General features: G+C 46.8%; 1 protein-coding gene across 5 annotated transcripts in view; it reads right to left on the reverse strand.

The window, feature by feature from the left end:
• Positions 1 to 1,438: 1,438 nt before the first annotated feature.
• LOC121587897 (mucin-5AC-like) overlaps positions 1,439 to 24,964 on the reverse strand; it is a 54,179-nt gene continuing 30,653 nt past the window's right edge. For 3 of the 5 annotated variants that reach the window (XM_041905208.1, XM_041905207.1, XM_041905209.1), the window contains exons 2-4: positions 24,184 to 24,317; positions 2,586 to 10,669; positions 1,439 to 2,518 (exon numbers count right to left, since the gene is read on the reverse strand). In XM_041905208.1, coding sequence (XP_041761142.1) covers positions 2,240 to 2,518; positions 2,586 to 10,669; positions 24,184 to 24,253 — 8,433 coding nt within the window. In that variant the 5' untranslated portion in view covers positions 24,254 to 24,317 and the 3' untranslated portion in view covers positions 1,439 to 2,239. The remainder of the gene's footprint in view (positions 2,519 to 2,585; positions 10,670 to 24,183; positions 24,318 to 24,964) is intronic. The other 2 variants (XM_041905210.1, XM_041905211.1) reach the window with 2 other exon arrangements.

Here is a 24,964-nt window from a genome sequence, read left to right on the forward strand (position 1 = left end):
TCAGTGATAGTCCTGGTGTAGGTATGGGACCAGTGTGGGATAAGGTCCATGGGAGGTATGGGATGGCATATGTAACATATTGACCAACTCTAAAGGTCAGGTCATCAATAACTCGCTGAACATGCCAATATAATCCTCGAAAACCCTGTAATCATTCCCCAAGCTGTTTCATACAATAATTAGTTGAAAAAAACATATTTTTTTGAAAACCGTTTGTTTACCTTCTGATGAGAATGATCCAAGCTGCAGTCCAAGTGGTACGAAAGTGACAGCTCTACAGTATAACCGAACATGTCAACGCCTACTCCCGAACAATTCTATATCTCGCTGAAAGAGTCAATTATATGCTCGAACGAATCAACAACTCGCTGAACATGTCAATAATATCATTGAAAACCCTGTAATGAATGATGATTTGTCCAACAACAACAATTAACGGCCTACTTTGTTGCAGTTTATGGACGTTAATAAATATTTCAAACGGCGACCACGTAAACATGATGCACTGCTAAATGTCATAAAATTCAAACTAGATTTTATTTATCTACGGAATCCATGCCTACAATACCTTTAAGTAGTAAAATTACATCATCTTTCAACTGCTTGTTTATCATGAAACCGTTAAGTGTGTACGAATACGAATACGAATACGAATGAAGAAATTTATGAAGACATAAAACGATCATTTTGCGTGTTCAAAGTTACCTCCATGGCAATAAATTTTTTATCCAAAAATAATGTTGTGTTGTACCGGGGATACCCATTATCCTTCTTGAAAAATGCAACATTTCAAATGAAATTTTGTTACTGCCGGGGGGGGGGGGGAAGGGGTGGTTAGGGTTCGACTAGCACGGGATCCCAACGTCCATCGTCCACGGGGCCCTCCTTGCTAATACCATATTCCATACTGCCATATTCTATCAACTGTTATAGATAATGAACTAAAGATTCGCGGGGTCCCTCATTGACGGGGCTCCCGCAATTGCTTTCATTGCTTACCGTTAAAATCGCCACTGGTCTGCAGGAAATGTGAACGCTTCCTTTTTTCTTTTAAAGGTTATTCATGAAGTTTAAACAACATTTTTTTTGGTGAAATATTTCAATACACTTTCCCAACTAAGAAAATCGACATTCTTTCTCATTCTACCCAATTAATCAGTAAAACTGAGAGAGCGAGAAAGCATGTTAGTTTTGTCGCTTGGGTTGCTGAATACGAATTAAATTGACTGCCCCTGTATAAAGTGCGCATATGTGTATCGGCAGAAATATTTCATAATACCGTTAATGAAATATTTCAATTTAAATGTGAAGAATAGTGAAACAAAGACAAACCATTCACTGCTTTTATTAAAACAATAACAAAAACGACTGTAACATTGTTGTTTTATAGTTTCTTTCCAACTAGAAGTAATTTTGTAAAAAAGAAACGATACACAGATTACAATAAATTACAGCAGCTTTATTTCGATGTACCTGTTTCATTTGGGCTTGCATTGCTGTAAAAGCGCACTCGTCATATGCTAGTACAATCTTATTGGTCGTATGTGATTAAAAGAAAGTAGCTCACAAAAGCTCGATTGCTCAATGGTTCACCGTCATTTGCTTTGCGAAAACAATGGTACAAAATGTCAGTACAAACTCACGTGAAAGCTCATTTTCGCAAAGCGCTTGAAAGCTCAGCAGTTAGAACAGCATGAAATCGATTCTAGCTACACTCGCTCTCATGAACGACAGTGAACCGGAGAGAAATCCGGAGGCAAACAATTTTCTTGTCGGTTTTGTTTATCATCGAAATCGATCTTCATGCAAAATCCCCAAGCAAACGGTGAATTTTACGGAAGAAGGAATTATTTACACTTTCGTGCTGCATCCGACGCTCACTTAAAGCTAGACGTTAAATACTAGTTTTCCTAGCGTAGTTTGTATATCGTAGTTGGCGATCGAGACACCAAACTGCGCTCGATCGACGGCAGCTAGCTGTGGAGTGCTTTATGCCGCTCGCTCAGGGACATTTCTTGCTGACTAGAACTGGTTGTCGCAGCAGTGCAGTGAGTGAGCGGTATAGGTTTGTCCGAAAGAACCTGCACCAAGCGCAGTCCACACTGGCACCAGTTCACGTTGAGTAGGTTCAGTTGCGTTTCGGGAAAGAAAGGACAGCTGAAAGGGTTGTGCCGAAACACGATGAAGAACTATGGCAGATGGGGCTCGTTTGCTCCTTGGAGACGAATAGCAATCGTCTCTAGAACAAACTTCGGCGACGGTTACCGATGTTAATCCACTCGACCGGAAGTTCCGAGCGTTCTTGCATCGGTGTCGATTGGCACTCTGGGATCTTCTGAACACGCTCACAGCGGCGACTGACTCGCCAGTAAACGTAACCCTTCGGGCAACGGAACATGTTCGGCTGTAGACCTGATCGTCCTTGTGTACAGCGCAAGAAGGTAGAGCTGCATTTTTGATCGTCGATCGCGAAGTGACCATCAGTCGGGCAAAGTGGTTCCATCGAGCCAAGCTGCATCTGTAAGGGGAGATAATGTCATCAGCAAAGGAGACGGAATTTTTGTTTAAAGTATTAAGAAACTTACAACCGGCAGCTGCCGTGTACTACGTAGTTGCGATCGTAATTTAGCTGCCGTGCAGCGGTCATCACCCTCAGCAGGTGCTGTGCACTGTGTTCGGTCCTCCTGGTAGACGGTGTCGTTGGGACAGCTAAACACGACGATGCTGTAATCGTAGCTGTTGGGTTTCTCCGTACACTGATAGAATAGATTGCAGTTCTTGGGATGACGCTTGAAGCCGGTTGGACATACGAACCGATCCTGATCTTCGTCAACTGGTGGGCATGAGCTCATGCAACCGGCTGGACACTCCTGAGTAGCCGGTTCCGTGCTTGATTCCATACCTTCGGTTGTTTGCTCCTGACCGGCAGCTTCGGTGGTCATCTCGGACTGACCCATAGTGGTCATCTCCTGCTCTTCACTAGAAGACGTTGTGGTTTCCTGTTGAGAGGCTGTAGTTGTCTCCTGTTGGTTACTGCCGGTGGTAGATTCCTGAGCAGCCATAGTCGTTGTTTCCTGTGCGGCCATGGTTGTTGTTTCCTGTGCAGCCATGGTAGTTGTTTCCTGTGCAGCCATCGTGGTTGTCTCCTGAGCTGCCATCGTGGTCGATTCCTGAGCACCTATCGTCGTTGTCTCCTGTGCCGCCGTCGTGGTGGATTCCTGTGCAGCCATCGTTGTCGTTTCTTGGGCGGACATTGTTGTCGTTTCTTGAGATCCTTCAGTCGTAGCAGCAGCTTGGGTAGTTTCCTGACCAGCCATGGTGGTTGTTTCTTGAGCCGCTGTGGTCGTCATCATTTGCTGCTGTGTCGTGGTTTCTTCCTTCGGGGCAGCTGTTGTTTCGGTGCTCATCGAATCGGTAGTCGTTTCCTGCTGCCCACTGGCGGCAGTGGTCGCTTCTGTTTGCTGTGCAGTCGTCGTCATTTGTGCGCCTTCAGTCGTAGAACCTGGTTCTTCTGTAACAGAGGTGGTGGATTCAGCGTTCGATTCAGTAGTTTCCGGTGGGGCAGATTTGGAACAATTGCGGGGTGGTTGGACGCTGTCCTCATGATTGCAGGTATTTACAGCGGGATCCCATATGGTACCCTCGGGGCAGTCGAAGTGAAAGACGGAAAAGTTTTCACCCATACCGTCCCAGTCAACGCAACGGTAGAACTTGGTACAGTCGTCCGGATTCGGAAAGAAGCCAGCCTCCGTGCAGTTTACTGGCGTCGAGGAGGAGGAAGAAGCTTTCATGCGCTCAGTGGTGGTGGGTTCGGACGAGGATTGCATGCTTTGGGTAGTTGCGGATGATGATGATGACGATGATGTTGTTGATGGTTGTGCGGAGGAGGTGGTAGTGGAGGTTGTGCTTTGTGTAGTGGTGGATGGGGGTTGTGTTTGGGTAGTGGTAGTAGAAGCAGTTGTGGAGGGAGCTTTTGTGGTAGTAGTGGTAGTAGTAGATGTTGTGGAAGGTGCTTTAGTAGTAGTTGAAGTAGTAGTAGTAGTAGTGGTGGTACTTGAAGCAGTAGTAGATGTAGTTGTTGTTGATGATGTTGATGATGATTGTGTTTGGTTAGTGTTATTGCTAGTGTTACCTGTCTGTCCGCCGCACATTTCAACAACATTCTCATGATTGCACGTTTGAAGCGCTTGATCCCATGCGGTACCTTCGCCGCAAGTGAAATCATACTTATTGAATCCACCCTTGCCGTTGTCTACACATCGGTAGAACTTGCGGCAATCGTCTGGACTTCCCATGAAACCCTCTTCAGTACATTCACCCGACGAAGAACCCATTGCAGTTGTCTGTTGAGAGCTTTCTGTGGTCATTTCACTACCTGCTGCGGTCGTCTCACTACCAGTTGTGGTCGTTTCACCCCCAGCTGTGGTCATTTCCTGTCCCTGTACGGTCGTCATTTCGGATGCCATTTCATTGGAGGTGGTCTCCTGTGCTGTAGCACCAGTCGTAGTCGTTTCTTGGGCCGACGACGAGGCACTTGTAGTTGAATCGCTAGGAGCCGTTGTCGTTTCCTGGTTAGCTTGGTCCGTTGTAGTAGTTTGCTGATTCGCAGAGGTAGTGGTAGCTTCCTGTGCTGCTGTGGTTGTCGTCTCTTGTTTGGCGGTGGTAGTCTCCTGAGTGGAGGTTGTACCATCGGTGGCTGCATCGGTTGTTGCGGTACCTTCACTTGTTCCCGTCGTCATGTCCGTGCCGCTCGGCTCTGGTTCAGGCTCTGGTGGACGATCGGCGCCGCAGTTGGGAATCTCGTACTCGTAGTTACAGGCCTGCTTGCTTTCGTCCCAGCCAGTGCCTTCTGAGCACGTAAACTCGTACTTCGTGTATCCTCCCTTACCGTTATCGACACAGCGATAGAACATCTTGCAGTTGGTGGGATGGGGTTTGAATCCTTCGGAATCGCATCCTTCGGATGAAGGCATTGTCGAAGTTTCGGTAGCTCCTTCAGGAGTTGTTGACGAATATCCCGCCTCCGTAGTGGATGTCTGACTATGCGATTCAGTAGTCTGCTCCTGGGCATTAGAAGTTGCATCTTCTTTGGAAGCTTCAGTGGTTTGATTTTGAGTTTCGGTAGTTTGTTCTTGAGCGCTGGAAGAAGTTTCTGGTTTTGCTGCTTCAGTAGTTGATTGCTCCGTTTCTGGTTGGGCCGTTGTGCTAGTGCCGCTGGTCGTTTCCTGACTAGCAGCATCCGTGGCACCAGTGGTTAGAGACTCTGGTTCCAAGCTGCTCATTGTTTGCTCCGTCGTACTTGGCATGGATTCGGTAGACGATTGTGCCGGGGGCAAATATGTGTTGCCGGGGCCTGACGAACTTCCCGGATACTGGGAGGATGCAGTTTCACCTCCTGTGCCACACTTGGAATTTTGAACCGACGTCGGATGGTTACAGGCAAGAATGTCATTGTCCCAAACTGTTCCGGGCCCACAAGTAAACTCGTACCGATCATATCCACCGTTACCATTGTCGACGCATCGGTAGAATTTCTTGCAGTTTGAGGGATGTTCCATGAACCCTTCCTGTTCACATACACCATTACTTCCAGCGGGTACTGCGGGTGATTGTGTGGTGGTCGTAGTTTGCTGCTGACATGGGGGAACTGTGGTGGACTGTTGTCCAGGAGCAGTGGAATCTTCGGTTCCGTTCGAGCTGTTTGACTCATTTGGTCCTTCAGGTCCATTCGGCCCATTAGGTCCGTTAGGTCCGTTGGATCCTTCTGGTCCGTTGGGTCCGTTGGATCCTTCTGGTCCGTTAGGTCCGTTTGGTCCTTCAGGTCCACCAGGGCCATTTGGTCCATTAGGCCCGCTAGGTCCATTTGGTCCTTCTGGTCCGTTAGGTCCGTTTGGTCCTTCAGGTCCACCGGGTCCGTTTGGTCCATCCGGTCCGTTAGGTCCATTAGGTCCATTAGAAGACTCATTGGGTCCGTCAGGTCCATTTGGTCCATTGGGTCCATTGTTTGGTCCATCAGGCCCACTTGGTCCGTTGTTTGATCCGTTTGGTCCATTTGGTCCATTACTTGATCCATCAGGTCCATTAGGCCCATTGCTTGATCCATCAGGTCCATCAGGTCCATTTGGACCACTAGGTCCATTTGGACCACTAGGTCCATTTGGTCCGCTACCGTTACCTTCTGGTCGGTTGGGTCCACTACCGGTTGCATCAGGGCCATGCTGACCATTTGAAGACCCTTGTCCATTTGGTTTACCACATCGTCCATCCTGTACCGCCCAATCGTGGTTACAGCTACCGGCATTATCGTCCCATACCGTACCATCGCCGCAGCGGAATTCGTATCGCGTAAACTGTCCATTGCCATTCGAAACACAGCGATAGAACTTCTTACAATCATTTGGATCACCCATAAATCCATCCTCCGTACAGGCCGGGGCCATTCCCGATCCAGCTGGTTGACTAGTGCTGGAGCCGGAGCTGCCGCTACTTCCGGTAGTGGCCGCTGAGGTTGGTCGCTGTGTCGTACTTGATGGTTGTGCTGAAGGAGAAAGAGTGGTAGACTGAGTACTTTGCATAACAATCGTTGTGAGCATGGTGGTTGTTTGTGTGTTTGGAGTTGGTGTTGTGTTTGTGGTTGATGTTGGTGCGGTTGTTGTTTCTGTAGACGCAGATGGCGGCGCTGATTGTGTAGTGTGTACTGTTTGTGTAGTTGATGCATGTGAAACGGTTTGTTCCGAGCTAGAAATAGAAGCGGAGGACTCCGTTGTCTGTGGTGTTATGGGTTCGAGTGTAGTGGTGTGCTGTTGTGTAGTAGTGCTTGCTTCCGTAGAGGCTGGTTGTGTTGTGTTGGATTCCTCTGCCACAGGTGCCGGAGTAGTTGTTTCTTGTGTTGGTGTGTTAGGGGTGGTTGATTCTTCCGGCATCGTGGATTTTTCAGTGACTGTAGGTTCTTGTGTACTTGGTTCAATAGACGTTGTTACCTGCTGCTCAGTGCTTGAATGTGCCTGTGTACTAGATGATTGAGTAGTGAATTGTTGTGTAGTGGTTTCTTCTGTAGTGTGTTCACTGTGCGGTGTTGTTTCGGATGAAAGTGTGCTGGGTAGTGTTGTCGACTCATCGACCGTGGTTGTGGTTTGAACGGGTGCAGCGTTTGAGGGCGTAGGTTCACTCTCAGTAGAAGGTGTTTGTTGAGGTGTGGTAGATTGTGTGGGTAAGGGTGATGCGGTAGTTTCAACCGAGGAAGGTTGTGTACTAGTTTCTGTAGATGTGTTTATGGGAGATTGTGTGACGGATGGTTGTGATACTTGTGTTTGTGTGGTGTGTGAGGATGTGGTAGGTTCACCGGTGGTAGGTGACTGTGTGTTTTGTGCTTCCGTAGAAGTAGTTGGTAGTGTAGTAGAGCTTGCAGTAGCTGTTGTCACAGTTTCCTCCTTATTCAAACTCTGTGTAGTGGAAGGTTCCGCAGCGATGCTACTAGGTGTGAGTGTTGTTTGTGTAGTAGTGGTAAGTGTACTAATTGTAACGGTGCTTTGGCTAGTAGTGGACAATTCAGTGACTGGTAAAGCACTCGGGGAAGCCATTTCACTAGCAGGAGATTGTGTTGAGGATACAACCGCAGTAGACGATTGAGTACTGGCGGAAGAGGACGTTGTTGGTTCAGGTGAAGGCGTTTGTACGCTAGAGCTAGTAGTAGCAACAGTAGTAGTAGACGTAGTTGTTGTTGGCATGGTTGATGGTATGGTTGTTGTTTGTTCGACAGTCGTCGATGCTGTGGATGGAATTTCTGGAGCCATGGTTGTTGTTGTCGTACCGGAAGTTGTTTGTGGAGCAACAGTGGAAGTAGTAGTAGAGCTTTGATTGTCAATATTTTGACTCCCTGAAGATGGTTGGTTGCCTCCTGCATTCTGTTGGTTATTTTCATGGCTTTGGCTGGAACCAATAGATCCTGACTGATTGTTCTGATTGTTTTCATTATTGTTGGAGCTTTGATTTGAATTGTTATTGTTTGATTGATTATTTTGGCCATTGTTACTAGACCCTTGGTTTTCATTATTGCTGCTAGATCCTTGATTTTGATTAGTATTACCCTGCTGTTGGTTTGATTGATTTTGATTAGTGTTGGAGCTTTGGTTATTGCTGTTATTCTGATTATTGTTGCTAAATCCTTGGCCCTGGCTATTCGAGTGTTGACTTTCACCTTGATTATTGTTGCTCGATTGGTTGCTGCTGCTGCTGCTACTACTCTGACCTTGATTCTGATTGTTTGTTTGCTGATTTTGACCTTGGTTCTGATTGCTCCATTGGTTAGTACTACTTGAACCTTGATTCTGATTAGAAGATTGCTGACTTTGGCCTTGATTATTGTTACTTGATTGGTTGCTGCTGCTACTCTGACCTTGATTCTGATTGTTTGTTTGCTGATTTTGACCTTGGTTCTGATTGCTCCATTGGTTAGTACTACTTGAACCTTGACTCTGATTAGACGATTGCTGACTTTGGCCTTGATTATTGTTACTTGATTGGTTGCTACTATTTTGTCCTTGATTTTGATTGCTCGATTGATGACTTTGACCTTGATTCTGATTATTCGATTGATTGTTATTGTTTTGACCCTGATTTTGATTGCTCCACTGGTTGTTTTGTCCTTGGCCCTGATTGTTAAACTGATTATTACTGGTTGAATTGTGAGTTTGCATACTCGATTGCTGACTTTCACTGTGACTTTGGTTATTCCACTGAGTATTACTGTTAGATTGCTGATTCTGATTGTTCCACTGGTTATTTTGACCCTGGTTATTGCTATTCCACTGGTTATTGTTATTTTGCCCTTGTGATTGACTGCTTTGACCCTGATTTTGGTTGTTCCATTGGTTGTTAGTATTTTGAGCTTGGTTCTGATTGTTCCATTGATTATTTTGACCCTGATTCTGGTTGTTCCACTGGTTGTTATTATTTTGACCTTGATTTTGATTACTCCATTGGCTATTCTGACCCTGGTTGTTGTTATTCCATTGGTTATTACTACTCTGACCTTGATTCTGATTGCCCCATTGATTATTTTGTCCTTGATTTTCGTTACTCCATTGGTTGTTACTGTTTTGGCCCTGATTTTGATTGTTCCACTGGTTGTTTTGGCCTTGGTTTTGATTGTTCCATTGATTGTTACTGTTTTGACCTTGGTTCTGATTGTTCCATTGATTGTTTTGGCCTTGGTTGTTGTTATTCCATTGGTTATTACTACTCTGACCTTGATTCTGATTGCTCCATTGATTATTCTGACCTTGGCTCTGACCATTCCATTGGTTGTTACTACTCTGACCTTGATTGTTGTTGTTCCATTGCTGATTCTGACCTTGATTCTGATTGTTCCATTGATTGCTTCCTTCTGATCCTTGATTTTGATTTTGCCACTGGCCGTTAGACCCCTGATTTTGATTACTCCACTGATTGTTATTGTTTTGGCCCTGGTTCTGATTGTTCCACTGGTTATTTTGACCTTGGTTTTGGTTATTCCATTGACTGTTGCTGTTTTGTCCTTGATTATTGTTGTTCCACTGACTATTTTGCCCTTGATTCTGATTATTCCACTGATTACTACCGGATGAACCTTGATTTTGGTTTTGCCACTGGTTATTAGAGCCTTGATTGTTCCATTGATTATTACCATTCGAACCTTGGTTCTGGTTGCTCCACTGTCCACCTGATCCTTGATTATTCCATTGATTACTACCACCAGAACTGCTTGAACTGGAGCTGCTGCTACTACTACTACTGCTACTACTGCTGCTGCTGGAGCTGCTAGAGCTGCTAGAACTGCTCGAGCTGCTTGAACCCTGACCATTGTTTCCTTGTGTAAAAGTTGTCATGTTATTGTAGTTGCTCATCTGACTTGCTGCTGCCGTCTGGGAGCTAGTCGTGTTAGTTGTGATACCATTCTGCGTCATTGAACTACTGGCCTGGGTCATGTTTCTGTCCATCGAGGCATTCGATTGACTGAACGATTCTTGGTTCACAATGTAGTCGCTTTGCGATAACTGTGTACAGCGTTCGACGGCACTCGCATGGTTGCAGGAACTGATTCGATCATCCCATACCGTTCCATCACCGCAACGGAATGGAAGTTTATCAAAACTACCGTCCGCTCGAGCAATGCACCGGTAGAACACCTGACAATCATTCCTGTCGCCAACGAAACCGTCCTCTTCGCACGGCACTCCATCGTCTATGATTGGCTTTTTGTCCTCTTTTTCCGAATCCCCAGTACCTGGCTGTTCCTGTCCCGTTCCGGTGGGTGCATTACCTTCCGGATTTACACTGTTTTCAGCATCGCCATTCTGTTCGAGTTCTCCATTACCCATCGCCATCGGTTCCTGCTCGTTCTGCTCCATGGTTTGTGGTTCGGGTTCCGGCGCGGCAGGTTCCGGCTCTGGTGCCGCCGGTTCGGGTTCCGGCGCTGGTCCGTCGATTTCGTTACCAGTCTCCCGGCACTCCTCTCGCTCCGAGTCACGTGGATGTACACACACATTTTCGTTCATCGAAAAAACGGTTCCTGGTCCACAGCGGAACTTGTACGCCGTCAAACTATCACCTTCCTGAACGCAGCGATAGAACACGGCACAGTCGTTGGGATCGACGGCAAAGCCTTCCTCTTGACATTGGAATTTGGCAGCTGTAAGGAAAGAAAAATACAAAAAAATGTTAATTTCAAAATATAACAGCATTGCATTATTTTTCAAAAACTATCTTAAGCTGATAGTAAATCATTTACCATGCGTTAAATCATCCTTTAATGTCGCAGTGCAGTCAAGTGAACTACTCTCAGCACCACCACAAATAAACATGTTTAACGGATGAGTGAGTGTCCGTCATAAGTAATCATTTGCAATGCAATACACAGCACCTCATTGCATTAAAAGCTTGTGGCTTTGGGAAAATCATTAGCTTGAAGTTGTCCAATGGTTGGACCCAAAAGCTTTGCAAGTTTTCTCAATTAACGCTCAAGAAGTTCAATTAAAAGTAAATGAATGCAGTCGCTCGGTGTCTACGAAAGAGTTTTCTAATTGCGTTGGATCACAAGCAGGGATGAGTTAAAATAAAGAAGAAAAAGAAGAAAGAGCAGCAAAAGGATAAAAAAGACTCCCCTTTAAGAAAAGTTTGTCGCGCTCGTGCACGGCTCAAAAGGTCGCGTAAGCTCAGCTCACTAAGGATAGCTTCGGAGCGGTGCCGTGCAAAGCAAAAACACAGCTGATCGCACAATGAGATGGTGTCGATGAAAAGTGTAATTGATTTCCTCGCCCATTGCGCCATTGCCAGCGCTATCGTTTGTTCCAAGAAGTAGGTTTCGCATTTCGCTCGATCGATCTGTGCCCGGGCGCAAAAGTAATGATACGAATCAGGGGGAACCGATGCGGGAGCGGAGCGCTTGGTGCCCCGGAACGTTTCTGCGGCGAAGCGTGGATTTTATTTTACTCTGTGCCTCTCGTCTGGCTTCAGCTGTAGCATTTGATGCTAGATTCTGAAGGGTAAACGTAACGCAAACACCTATCTCAGGTGCTGTCAGCGCGAACAAGATTATCCCTTTATAACAGTCAATAAATCAGCAGTTGAAAAGGGACTCTCTTCCTCGGTTTGCAGGTCTTGAGTAGGTCTTCGTTTCGTTTTGCTTGTTTCTCCCTTCATTTTCCGCCCCGTTCGTTCAGCATCGAAACCATCGTGGTGGAAAAACGCAGAGCTCCTATACATTTCTTCCAGCCTGTTGCCGTGATGGAGCATTTTACTAGGCGCCACAAGCCGGGCCCACTCCCCCTGAACCAAGTCTAGCCATCGTTTATTTATGCGTTCGAAACACGATAAACCTAATTGGATGTCATCTTTGGATTTTCCATCACTGCGATAGCTGGGCTGATGTAGGCAATTCTAAACGGTTTCTCGAAACGGAGCAGCATCACTGCGGGTTTTGTTTTTGATACACTTCGCTCATGAAGTACTTGCCCAGTGATTTCGGACAGCTTTTTTTGCAGTAAAATCATCCACTTCTTGCTTGTTGAACTGAAACTACGCCTGATGAGTCAAACTTATTGAGTGGTAAGAACCACACCTTGCAGAGTGGTAAGAAAAATTCACCGATTGCCAACACCAGCCCAGCAGCAGGCAGGCTGCAGGGTAGAGAAGGGATACAAAAAAAAAATAATTCAACACTTGAAGCGACGGGACAGGACAACCGGTTCCGGTGGACAGTACTGACAGTGGTGCAGATTAGCGATTGATTAAAGCGTTTCAATCTGCATAAATTTACACCTCATTATGTGCAGCGAGCGCGGCAGAGCAGGATAGCAGTCCGGTAGCAGTAGAAGTTGTAAATCGAGCCTCATTTAGCGCGATAAGGTGTGACAAGGTGTTTAGATAATGACGGGTGTGCGTGGGTGTGCGAAGCGAAGTGTGCCCGACCGTATGCGCGCTTCGGGGGGAGGTAGTTTGATTGAGAGATTAGAATAATTGAACGCGCTTTCGTCTTAAGCCGACGCAAACTGTGTGTTTGTGTGTATGAGAATATTTTTGTATACGTCGTTCCACTTCACGCTTGTAGGTGATGGTGTGAAGATAGCAAACAATAGGCCACCTTTTTCATCTGACCGCGAAGTTGAATGACGCCGGTCCTTGAGCCTGTTTTGCATTTCAGCATTCTAGGGGTTTGAGGCCCTGACTCAAATGCCTCCCGTGTGGTAAAACGTTGGTGGTTAACAAAAAAAAATAGGCAACTTGCAAATACTGAAAGGTGGAATATAAAGCGTCCCACTGAATGGGCTAATTTAATCGAACGCGCACGGAGCGAAAGGCGGCAGAATAGGGAACACATTGAACGCATCGGCAGCTATTTGAATGTTGGGCCCCCTATTTGAAAGTGCGAGTGCATGAAATTGAATTTTCCACATGGTTGTGCGGCACTGGGGAAAGCAATTGTTGCTGAAGGTGGGCGACCGAACCATCGATTAGAAAGAAGAAAAAAAGCACTGGAAACCCTATTTGCTGCGTACGGCTTTGGGCGGAGCAGAAGGGCGGAAAATATGTCCTACTGGCTGGTTGGTTGTTGTAGCATTAGAGGAAATTGCTTTTTTCCCCTTCTGTTGTTGTGTACGCCAACTCTCCCCTCTAAGCGAAGTCGTTTGGTGTGATCATATCGTTTATGTTTGGATTCTGCTCGGTGCGCGAAGGTGGAAAAGTTTTAATTTGTACCCATCGGTGAAAGCACTGCCGCTTCTCGGGGAGAGCGATCTGAATCACCTTCTAAACATGGGAAGCGTTGAGCAGGTATTTCCAAAATTCAATTGCCTGCACTTGTTCTGATTCCCGGTGCTCTACACATATCTGGCTTATTTTGTGTGAAAGAAAAGCAACGGTAGGACAAAATTGGCGCATGTAATTTGATTTCCCGTTGTCTTCGTTTTGGCGAGTGCGCAAACAGAGTAGAAAAGTGTAAGTAGCGATCTTAACGTGGAGTTTTTCGGAATTGGAATTTGTGAATGCAATTTGACTTCCTTCCTTACCGAGGAAAACTCGCACGAAAACACATTTCTTACACCACAAACATGACGGAAAACAAACGACAAACGAGCGGCACCGCTGCACGCTCGACGAAACTGGGCGGAAGCGTATTTATCATTCCGCAAAAGTCGCTTAAAACTAAGGAGCCCCAAAGTTCTGCTCCGACGAAAAGCTCCAGAAGGCTTCACCGAAGTGGGAAAAATAAAAACATTTCATCATTTGTTTACGACAGCAGCAGCAGAAGCAGCAGTAGCAGCAGCAGCAGCAGCAGCAGTAGCAGTGATACTGACTCAACGAGCTGGCGCAAATTGTCTCGAGGGGGATGGCGGATGAAGAAGCTCACAGGACGCCAACGGCCGCACCGAACGCGTTCCAAAAACAAATAAATAAGAACATGAGCAAAACAATGAGCGATGTAAGAACAAATAAAGATGTTTCATTTCCAGACCCCCCGGGATTCTGGCACATCTGTCAAAAAGTTTGCTCCTTCTACCTCTTCCCATGGGTCGAGAGGTGCATGCTTAAGCGGGGACGAATCATTTCTCACCAGCATTAAATCATAATACTCAACTAAAGCTGCAGCCAGCTTATTGCTGGCTTAGTAAATCCCAGTCGGAAGGCACGACAATCAAACGCCGTGTACCGTGCTTCCGGAGGCGGCGGCACCAAGTTTCGTCCCGCATCCCGCACTCCGCTCCTCACCAATCTCGCAACCACCAGCAGCTGGTTGAATTTCGCACGAACCCCAAAACTTAGCGCCCGGTGCTTGTAATCCGTTCCGGCCGGGAGCATTTCCGCTTATTTCCAACGATTCTTAGGGTTGCGCGACAAACGACAAGCGCCTTCGTTTATGATCTCCCACGAGCATATATCCTTCAGCCGTTGCAGGCCACGGGGTCGGGAATGGCCGCGATAGATTGCAGCGATATTGCACCGAGCGAAATGAAATAAAAACACGATCGTGGCTGATGTTTGAGAATGGGGTTTTGTTCATTTTTTTGGGGGCTCCACGGTCCGGAATAGCGAGGAACTTTATCATTTAACGAAGCGAACTGCTCTGCGATGTCTCTTTCGTTTCGAGAAGGACAGGGGATTTCATCTTTTGGGAAATCCACTTTTTTGGGCAGAGAACATAAATAAGCTGTAAACTTGTTAGCAATTAAATGGTACGCATTTGGAATTTGAGTGCAAGGACACATTGTTGTCTAGTGTGATTACAGCAAAGTACCCAAAAACCCTGTTAATCCAAAGTATGCGCCCACAAGCAAACGGGACAGTAATGAAGATTATAATTATTAATTTCTTTCGAGCCCCAGCACCGGAGCATTGCCGAGACACGTGACACCGGTTCCCACAACTGAACCTGAAACAGTTCCTCGTGCGATTTTGTGTCCCAGCAGTATCAGTTGGGCCGGTAGTTTGTAATAAACCGTTCCACAGACTGGATAGGAATGAGAGTAAGTTATCACTTGCTTCTGCAGCTTCTGATGCTCCCAGTATATTGCTCCACACTGTACCGACCAACCATCCACTCAGGCCTTAGGGGCGAAAAAGGGGGGCACAAACACTCTATTTCGCGGGCGAAAGGGCATCACCCACCAGGCACAAGTATTTCAGCTTCAAACACATACAAACACACATACACATACCACGTACAAGGGCCGTGCGTGAACGTGCACTAATAACACGGGGCCATCACGCGCATTAGTCTCCCTTGCGCTCCGGTCCTTAGACTAGGTCTGCCGTTGGCGTTGCGCATCCGAGGGAATAAATTATTAAATCTGATTATTTATAATTGTATGATATTATTTATTAGCCCCGGTATCGTGTGACTCGTTCAGATTTATTCGCACACGGTACCGCCTCCGGCCTCCGTCGATGCAGCGGGTGGCGATGGCGACCGCTAGTTTCCCTTCTCCGAAGTCGAGATGAGCGGATGTTTGCGTTCTCAGGGTGTGAAAACTGGCGGAAAATTTACAAGCTTCACCGTTGCGCCTACGGTGCGCTTGAGCTAAGGGCGATCGGAAGGTCGGTTGCATCTTACCCAAGCACGTTGTTTGTTGGACGCGGGATGGGTTGCCAAGCGTGGTCGGCCCAGGGTTGGAACAGGTTTGGCTCAGCGCTAGGACTATGGTCAGCAAACGCTCGGCATGTCGGACGTCAGCCTTCGATGCGATTATGAGTGCACTTTGACTGCGAATAATTTTCACCCTGCCCTGGTGTCGTCGGGCAAGTTGTGCCGGTGCTGGTGCTGGATGTAGCTCCGTTTCCTCCCGTTACAGGAGATTTGGCACACCAGCTCACGCTGTTTAGGCTTGCCTGCCGTGCAACGGTGTTCGTTTCCCACACGCGGGAGTCCCATTCCCAGACACGAGAGACGAGCGCTGGTGTAAATGCATATCGATACATTTACAGCCCCAACCAAACCAGGCCCCGGAGAAACGGTCGAGCCGAGCAGAACCCACACACTGTAGCAGCAACTGTAGCATTTTCCGTTCGGTGGAAAAGCACCGCAAATCATAGCTACGGTCGACTGATGACTGGTGATTTATTTGCTGTTTGTTGGTCGGGGTGAAATGGTATTTTGATCCGCCAATGTGCATAATAAATCAGTGCATTTTGATGCAAAAGGGCAGCAGTCGGCATTGGTAGATCGATTTACCGAAAGCGCCCACAAAATGGCCCCCCGCGCTAGATGATTGTTTATTTTGCGATCATTGCGATCGGTGTGTGTGCGAGGTCGTGGTGAAGCATTGTTTAATGGTTGATGAAAATCAATAAAACGAGTATTAGTGTACGGGGAAAACGAGCTTTTTCGATTGCATAAACGTGATGGGTTGAGTGCTGATGAGTGCTGAGTGAGTGAGGTTATTTAACGCGCTGAAATGAAGGCTAATGGTGTAGGAACAGGTCGATTTATAACCACGTTAAATTAATTATGACATATTTAACTAAGCTCGCTTAGTTGAAACGGGAAAAAATTTACCACAAAGTAGCTACATTTTTTCTTATTACTGGGTTATGTTGAGAATGGGAGCATAATTGAAGCTTTTCATTGTTGTCTTATGACAAAAATTCCAATTCTACGTTCCTGTAAATAGACGTTTCGTTAGATGCTATTTATAGTACTAAGGATGAATTGCAAATCCTAAAAAGAGGATTTAATTCCTATTTTTTGCTACATGATGTATCACGAGAGTTTGAAACACGCGAAAGAAAAATCTGCCTTTCGGGCAAGGAATAAGTTTGCCAGCAAAGAGATGTGCCAATATGCGAACCGAAAACTCTTGGATCGGCGTAATAAAACGACAAGCATTTTCATAGGAGGCTGACGGGTAATGAAAAACTTTTTGGCGCAACCCGCTCCTTTCAGATTGAAAAAAGTACCGAAAAATAAAACTTCTCCACTTGCAGCTTTTCCCAGGCAGCCCAGGGGCGGGGTGGTGCGGGAAGCGAAAGCCCATAAATATTATCGGTTATAATTCATCGCTGTTGTCATATTTTGTTCACTGCTGTCACTCGGTGCCGTCTTCATCCGGTGGCAATAAAAAAGGATGTGATCCTCGACATGACCGTGTGAAACTTTTCTTCTTCTTTTTTTTTTTTAGTTTGGTACTCCGTTCCTTTCGACCAAACTTTCCACCGGTCAAAAGCTCCAGCACGAGCTTAACGACGAAGCGAAGAAAGAAGGGCGTGAAAATATGGACTCCTTAATTGCTTTTATACGCGACAGCTGCCGATGAGCTTCGTACCTGAATCTGCCACCTCGATCTCGACCTCGGCACCACCCCATCGTGATCCACCGGTGGGGCAAACCTATACGAGAAGGTACGAGCCGCGCCTTACCGGCAGCTATTGACATGATAGCTTCACACATACACACACAAAACACATACGAAAAAGGGTTTGGCTGAAGAGCCGTAAAAGTATTCCATACCAAAACTACCTTTCTCTCAGTTCCCCCCTCTCGCGCCATTTGATACTGACAAACGTCAAACGAAACAATGGGACGAAGCACATTCCTGCTGACACAATCTCGGCACCACTTTAGTGGCTGCTCGATGGTAAAAAGACAGTTTTTGGGGCGGATGTTGTCGGAGTTTTCGGATAGCATTTTTGGCACACTTGGTGTTTTAAAGGGTTTGAGGTGTGGCTGGAAGCATTAACTCCCCTCTCCCGCATCCCTGAACGTGGCAAGGCAGCCAATAATGGAGGATAGTTTACCTCCCGGGGCAATTGCCACAACTATGAGGTGCGTTACAACTGATGCCGTTACACCCATCTCCACCTAGCACTTGATAGCTTAATCAAGCGGTCCCGGGTTAATCTACGGGTGCCGGCAAAGTTGGCGATAAGATTGACACCTGAAGCCACGAACAGCCCGGGTGTAATGATCGTAAATGTTAATTCGCCGCGTATCGTAAGAAGCTGGGCGGTGTCGTATCATCGTAAAAAGCCGTACCGAGAGTGGTTGGGTAGCGCGTGTCGTAGCTTTAAAAACATAAACAGAACCATTTCCAGCGGCTGAAATGTCCGGAAGTGTCCGGGGGTGGGGAGAATTATGGGTGAAAGATAAAAAGGGAAAACGGGCTCGACGAAAAACGCAACCGCGACCGACCGATTCTAATCATGCAACTTTCAGCGAAGCGGGCGCTGTAGACAAGCGACGAGTAGACTTGGCGGCTGGGTCGATGTCCTTCGCCCGCAAGGGTGCCGACCCGCAAGGGCTGGGATTAATGTAATCGCAATAACAGTTACAAATGATAATAAACTCCAACGCGTCACGACCCTGCAGTCCGGCTGGGTACGCATGGGGTTGGGGGGTGGGGGGGGGGGGTTGGTAGTTGCCTCGGCGTTTTGCGTAAGTGCCGTCAAGGAATGGCTCGTCTCCAAATGTGCCTTCCAGGCGAATCTCTCGAAGATCCTCTCCTTCCCCTTCTTTTCTCCACAGACAGTAGTTTTCTGCCCAAGGACCTTTACGCATGACCCCGACCCCGTGCTCGAGGCTCGATGAGCTAAACGGTTGATAAAGGTCGAGGATACCTCGTCTTTTGCAGCCTGCCGGCCTGGAAAGTAGCACTAGCAGCAGCAGCACCAGTGCTGATAATGATAATGATCATCGTTTCGAAATTATACCCTCAATTGCCGGTGGAGTGGACTATTATTACAACCGCACACTAAGGTACACTACAGGCAGCAGCTGGGCGAGAAGATGTGCCGCGCCGTGCCGAGGTCTCGTTAGTAGCAACGCTGCGGACCGTTTATTTGTCCTGCCTTGCCCAGTATTTCCTTCCTTGGATTTACTCAGCCACGGAATGCACCGTGCTGTAGGGATGACGATGACGGGCCACCCCACCCGGCTATTCTCCCCGTTGCCGATTGATTGCCACCGAGCGTTGGAAAGCGTGGAAGAAGGTGTGTGATTTTTCACTTCATTTCTGCCGTCGTTTTTAATTTTCACTCAGTTAAACTGATCGTTGTTGACGTTTGATGGTCGGTTTGGAGTGTGTGCGTGCGTTGTGCGGTATTTTTTTTGCGCTTCCTTCGCTTAAACAGGTTTAATACTGAGCGGCAAGACACCGGCAAAAAAACGAGTAAATTGAAATCTCTGTTCGAGGAAGGGAGGGATAAAAACGAACAACAACACCGACGCATTGGTGGCTAATTGGGAAATTGATATCTCGGGAGCATCACGCATGAACTAACCGGAACGCTCATGTAATGTAATGCATCCGCTGATAGGCGTTGACAGAACGAGGGAGAGAGAGAGAGAGGGAGTAAGAGAATGAGAAAGGCGAGGGGAGTGGTGGAGCGATAGAGCGCTTTCGTGCTATGATCGTATTACGGATAATTTAGCTTTCATTTGCTTATTGTAGCGTAATTGATAGAGTCGAGGTTCATCATTATTAAGAAGTCCAGTTATTAAGATCATGGTGGGTCTGTTTGGACTCGCTGTGTGTCGTCGTAGAGCAAAAAGGGTTCAAGGAAGTTTGTTGTTTTTCGTTTTGTATCTCTGCTTTAGACTCGATTTTCCTCACAATACTTATTACAGAAATTGTATTATTGCAACAAAACATGCCAAGCAATTTAATTTAAAATGTGGCTTTTTTATTGAAAACAAACGCATTAATCATTATAATCGGATTATTTAGGGTTTGTATTCGATACTTTGATTCTATTTATTCTTAGAAATGTATGCTTGTAGACCATAATTGTGCGCTGGAAAACTACCAAATCGAGTATTTGAAATATTTCGATAACTTTAATTGGGTTTCTTTTGCAAAGGCTAGATGCTACAGGCTAGAGGTTTAAATGATTTTAATGTAAAAATGTACTAGCATTTGAAAAAGAGATGTATTACATTCTTTTTCTTATTTTTTGTTTTCTATTTACAGATTCCCTTTGCGAACGTGAGTTTTCCGGCATCTGAAAAAGGCGTCGAGCTTCCCATTTTATACATCCAGTCAACCTGTTCATACTTTTCTATTTGATGTTTTTGTAACAAATAATTAGGGAATATTGTATTGTCCTAAAACACTGAAGTAAAGTTTGAACAACAATAAAATTCTTGTTTTCTCATTCAATGTAGTAGCACTGCTTTTTAATTGATGATATAAGCTAAATTATGTTATAAGCTCACAAATAGAATTTTTGGCACATTCAACGATGGCAAACGTATTCAATATTTGTGATGGATTCGAACGCAAATAACATTTTTAAACTTTCTTCTTTACATGAACAACCGTCATCACTAGTGTACGCGTACACTAAATGGTCCCTTTCATCTTTGGCTTCAATTTTCGAACAACAAATCCAATATAACAAACATCCCGATTGGGTGAGTAAGCTTCTAAACATGAATCTCCCCTTACACTATCGCGTTCGTGCTTCCGCAGAGCTTCAACGTGCAACTAACAAGCAGCCAAACCAGACTCCAGAGTAATCGCCCCGAGGTGTTGTGTGCAAGTGGCCAGTCTACGATAGGAAGTTCCTTCCCGATGCGACATTAGCTACGCGCAAAGCCACAATGTGCGGTTTATACCAGCCCGGGCTCACCGTTATTTCAACCATCTGCACCCCAATCGTCATCCATCTGACTAATTGTATTGGCATCATCGATACTTAATCGTAGTCACAGTGCCACCCGATTCTGCCTTGACCTCGGTGTGACACGGCGCTCGATGCAATGGTCACAGTGGCCATAAGCTTCCCCTTCTCGTCTCCTCGTGCCGCTCCCATCAGACAGTCTCCGAAGCCCTGCGGCAATGCGTCGCGCGCTGTGCGGGTTGGTTGGCCCCGTCCCGACTTCATTAATGAACTGGTTTGACAGAAGTCATTTCTTGCCGCTACGCAAGAGGATGCACGTCCCTGCTCACCGGACGGCTGTGCTTCTAGGGCACTGTGAGTGCAACGACCCGAGCTACAGCGATGCAGATCGGGACACACTCAACCCGACCCGACCACCACTTGTTAGTGTATCGTTATGAGCAATTGCATTTGCATAAAACCGCAATAAATATCGGTTTTAATTGCACTTGGAAGACACGGTACGGTGTTGTTTTGCGTTGGAGAAATTGGCGTCGCCCAGGACCCAGCACCACCTTTGCCCGGTTCTGGTTTCTGTAGCTGGCAGAACGTACCGATGGGTGTGCGTGTAAGGCTGCGAGTGTTGGATGAATGATGGCCACCAAGATCGCGGGTCAGATCGATATCGAGCTGTGAAGGATGCGCATTTTCGCGGTTGGTATGGAAATTCGGCCCTCTCGAAGGCCACGGCTCCTGCTGCGTTTCGGATCGGTTTCGCTGCGCCGCCATTTCCGGTGTCCTACCCGATGGCCGATGGCAAATGGATAAATATTATTCCATACATAAACACGATCATCAATCACACCGTCGCGCAGTGCCACCATCGAACATTGTTGATGGCACTTTTTTTTCAAGTGTCCTCTCGCTCCCAAAGTTCTGTATAGTAACCGTTTTTTACTCCCTTTCATTCTCTCGGAAGATTACTCGCCATTTCAAGGATGGGACAAACAGGTAGCTATGTGGGAAAGGGAGAGGATCATTCCATAAGCAACATTGACTTTTTCCGCCCCACCCGTAGCGGTTGTTGGTAAGGTTTGTTTATTTTCATTCGCCATTGACTCGTAATATTTTTCTATCGACGTGGAAAACGCGCCTGCCAACGGTAACGGAAGCCCACTGCTTGGTGACATTCCCGTGATCGGGTAGGGGGGAGGGAGGGGGGGGGGGTAAAAGGATTGGCTGAGCATACGAACAAATTGAACTCACGCGAAACGTGTGCTTGTATGGCTCGTCCTGAACGTTTTGCTTTAGTGTGCCGATAGCCGTACGGTATAGGCCGACCATTGGAAAAGCCAGACAGGAAAGTAGCCTCTGTGTGTGTGTATGTGTATGTGTGACGTTCCCTCCGAGCAGAGTGCACACTCGAGATCGTTTTGCAGAGAATGGTTAATGGATTCGTCGGAACTTGGCTAGGAGGCGGCCCCTCGAAAGGATGGGTGGAAAAATGGGCTGCCGGTGGGAGGCAGATTTGAATCTAAAATGGATTCTGCAACAGAGATGCAATTTTCAATCGGTCAAAATCGATCACTGAAGTGAAGTGGGTTACGAGTCTTTCTCTGTGTGTGTGTGCGTCTGCATGCATTGGGGGAGGTTAAAGGGAGCCGAAAGGGTGGGTTAGAATCGCCCGGCTGGGCCAGTATTTCCGAGTGAACCTGCCGAATGTACCATGGAAAGGATATGATGGGTGTCATCGCATCGTCAGCGGTAGCTCGGTTAGGTTACGATCGGTTTTAGTCGTATATCGGAAGCAACGGAGGCAGGTTGGAGCGTACTCCCAACGTTGAATTGGAGCAACGCTGTCAACGTCGGTTTAGAAAATATTGCAAATGCTTTGCAAACACGGAGAAACCCACGTAAGGGAGGGAGAAGCATAAAAAATATCAATTTTTATATAGAACCCTAGGTTGTGCAGATGTGTATACTGTTTTCCTTTGGCTTTAACCTAGGTCCTAATAGAAAACCCATCAAATGCAGTATGTTAACGCTGCGGGCACTGGTGGGTGGTGGGGGCATTTTTGCCTCAATTCGACGAGGCGAGTGATGCGTGAATCTTTGCCCAGTAAAGTCACAACGGCGACCAAAGTAGCCACTTGTCAAACAGTACAAAAAAAAGAAAGAAGTAAAAAAGGCACGTTACGGCACCACTTGCACGGCAGCTGCTGGAAGTCATTTGGCCCGAATGCCGTGTATGACGTTTACGATGTGTATCTACAGGGTAGATGGCAACTGTGCGGCCTTCATCGATGCCAATGCGTCTGACAGAGCATAGACTCGGGGACTTGGGAGTTGATTGCATTTTGGAGCTTCACATTTTGACAGGTTAATTATTGCGTTGTTGTTGCACTATTTTTTTGTTTGTTGTAGAAAAGCATCACCATAGTGCAATGGCAGTTATGCAGGTAATTTGCTTCGAAATAAAAAGACATTTTGATTCAACTATCAACTGCACTACCAGGAATAGAAAACCATTGACAGACAATAAATGAAACTCGTAGCAAACTTATCCCCGCGAAGAAAACGAGGATGGAAAAAATCACCTTCTACTCGGTAACGCTTCAAATGATTATGTTTGCATTACACTTGCCACACATTGCTGCCTACACAGTCGCCCAAGTGGATGAGTACTCCAACTACAGATGGTTTGATTGTTTCAATTGATTCTCCTGTCACTCATTTCTCTTTCTCCCTGTTTGCTTCTTACACCTTTCATAAATGCACACGTCACACGATCCATCACCTGCGGTTTTGTTTTGTGCAGGCTCGAGAGTCCCCAGCAGGCAGTGGCACCCGGCAGAAAGGCCGGCAGCGCAAAAATCATCGCAAAAGACGATGAGCAGGCTAGGTAGGCGCAAAGAAACTGCCACGAAAAAGAAAAACAGGATAAAGCATAGTTTGCCTTTCAACGTGTCGGAGTGACGCCTGTCTTAAGCCTCGCACGTCGGCCGGGCTCGACACGACGTCTCATTTTCAACCGCGCGTGTGTGCGGTTGGGCCGCGCGGACGTGTTGCCGTTGGCGCTCCACACCGTACGAAGAGGCTCGACGTCCTCAGTGATAAATAGCTCTGAAGAGGCCTACCGCCCTTCGTTGGCGGGTTGCTGAACCGAGTCAGCGAGACACGCGGGCTTAGCGTCAAACGAACGATTATTTATGTTGGTTTCTTTGTGCCACTGCCACGGCCCTTCCCGCAGCACACTGGCTCGGGAAGGACTCACTGTCAAGGTCGTTTCTCTTGCTGTCTGTGCCCAGAAGGTGTTGCGAGCCACGATAATTGACATAACGGAGGCTGGCGTACAAACGGAGGCTGGCCCACAATAATCGGTTGCGCCGTAGAGACAGATGTCTTTGGGAAAGAAAATTGAACGATCTCCCTTCCCCTCCTCGCGAGAGCTAGTGAAAAGAATCCGCCCAGACGACGCACGACGACGACGAGGTGAGCATGAATTATGTAAGGCAGTTTGGACGGCAAACGTTCGCCTTTGAAAGAAAGCAGCCCACCCAGCTGATTTGATTTTTGCCATTACACCCACTACAATTAGTTGCTGGTTAATGTTACCTTCGGCCGTTGCCGCCAGTACTGCCAGCGTAAGCAGCATCGCGGACCAGACGATCCGCTTGTTCTCCATCGTGTTAGCCTGCTCTCGGCCCTGACTTCAGTAGATCGTCCGCTCGTACGATGATGAAGTTATTCTGGAAAGAGGGAAAAAATGGTAATAGTAAAAGGTTAATAAGAGCTTTGCAAAGTTTAACGCAATTAGTCGCCCTCAGATCACTTTCCGATACGATAATTTTAAACGCGATGCACTCAACAGGTAAACTTGGTAGCGTGCACAGCGAGTTGCTGTGCTAGTGTTTCGATTAGCTGCATTACATGATAATAAAATTAGTTATGTATCTTTGCACCCGGATCGGCACGTACAGCGTATACCGATTATTACAGTCGATTTATAAACAAAATAAGGTGAAACAAATATACTCGCGCGCGATCGTGGCATTCCGTGCGGAGGGGGACAAAAGAAAATGGGGAAGGCCAATTTGCATTGAATGCGTTCTTTATGGCCCCGTGTGATGTGCCCTACCAGTGGGAGTGCTGAATGCATTTCGCCTATGTGACGAACAGCTAATTAAATGTCATTTGAGTAAGCACCTGGTACGTCCACCGGCCGTGAGACCGCGGGTGCAAAGGGTGAGAGCCGTACAGGGACGGTTATGCAGAGTGATGTTGAAACACGCATTTTTCTCGCTTCCGCAACGAATCGCCTTTCGTTGCGCCTTTCTCACCTCCCACGAGAATGCAAATGCGATTTATGCAAGACGGAGTAGGCGAGTAGCAGCCA

The sequence above is a fragment of the Anopheles merus genome, chromosome 2R (assembly GCF_017562075.2).
Source record: "Anopheles merus strain MAF chromosome 2R, AmerM5.1, whole genome shotgun sequence".
Taxonomy (NCBI): Eukaryota; Metazoa; Arthropoda; class Insecta; order Diptera; family Culicidae; genus Anopheles; species Anopheles merus.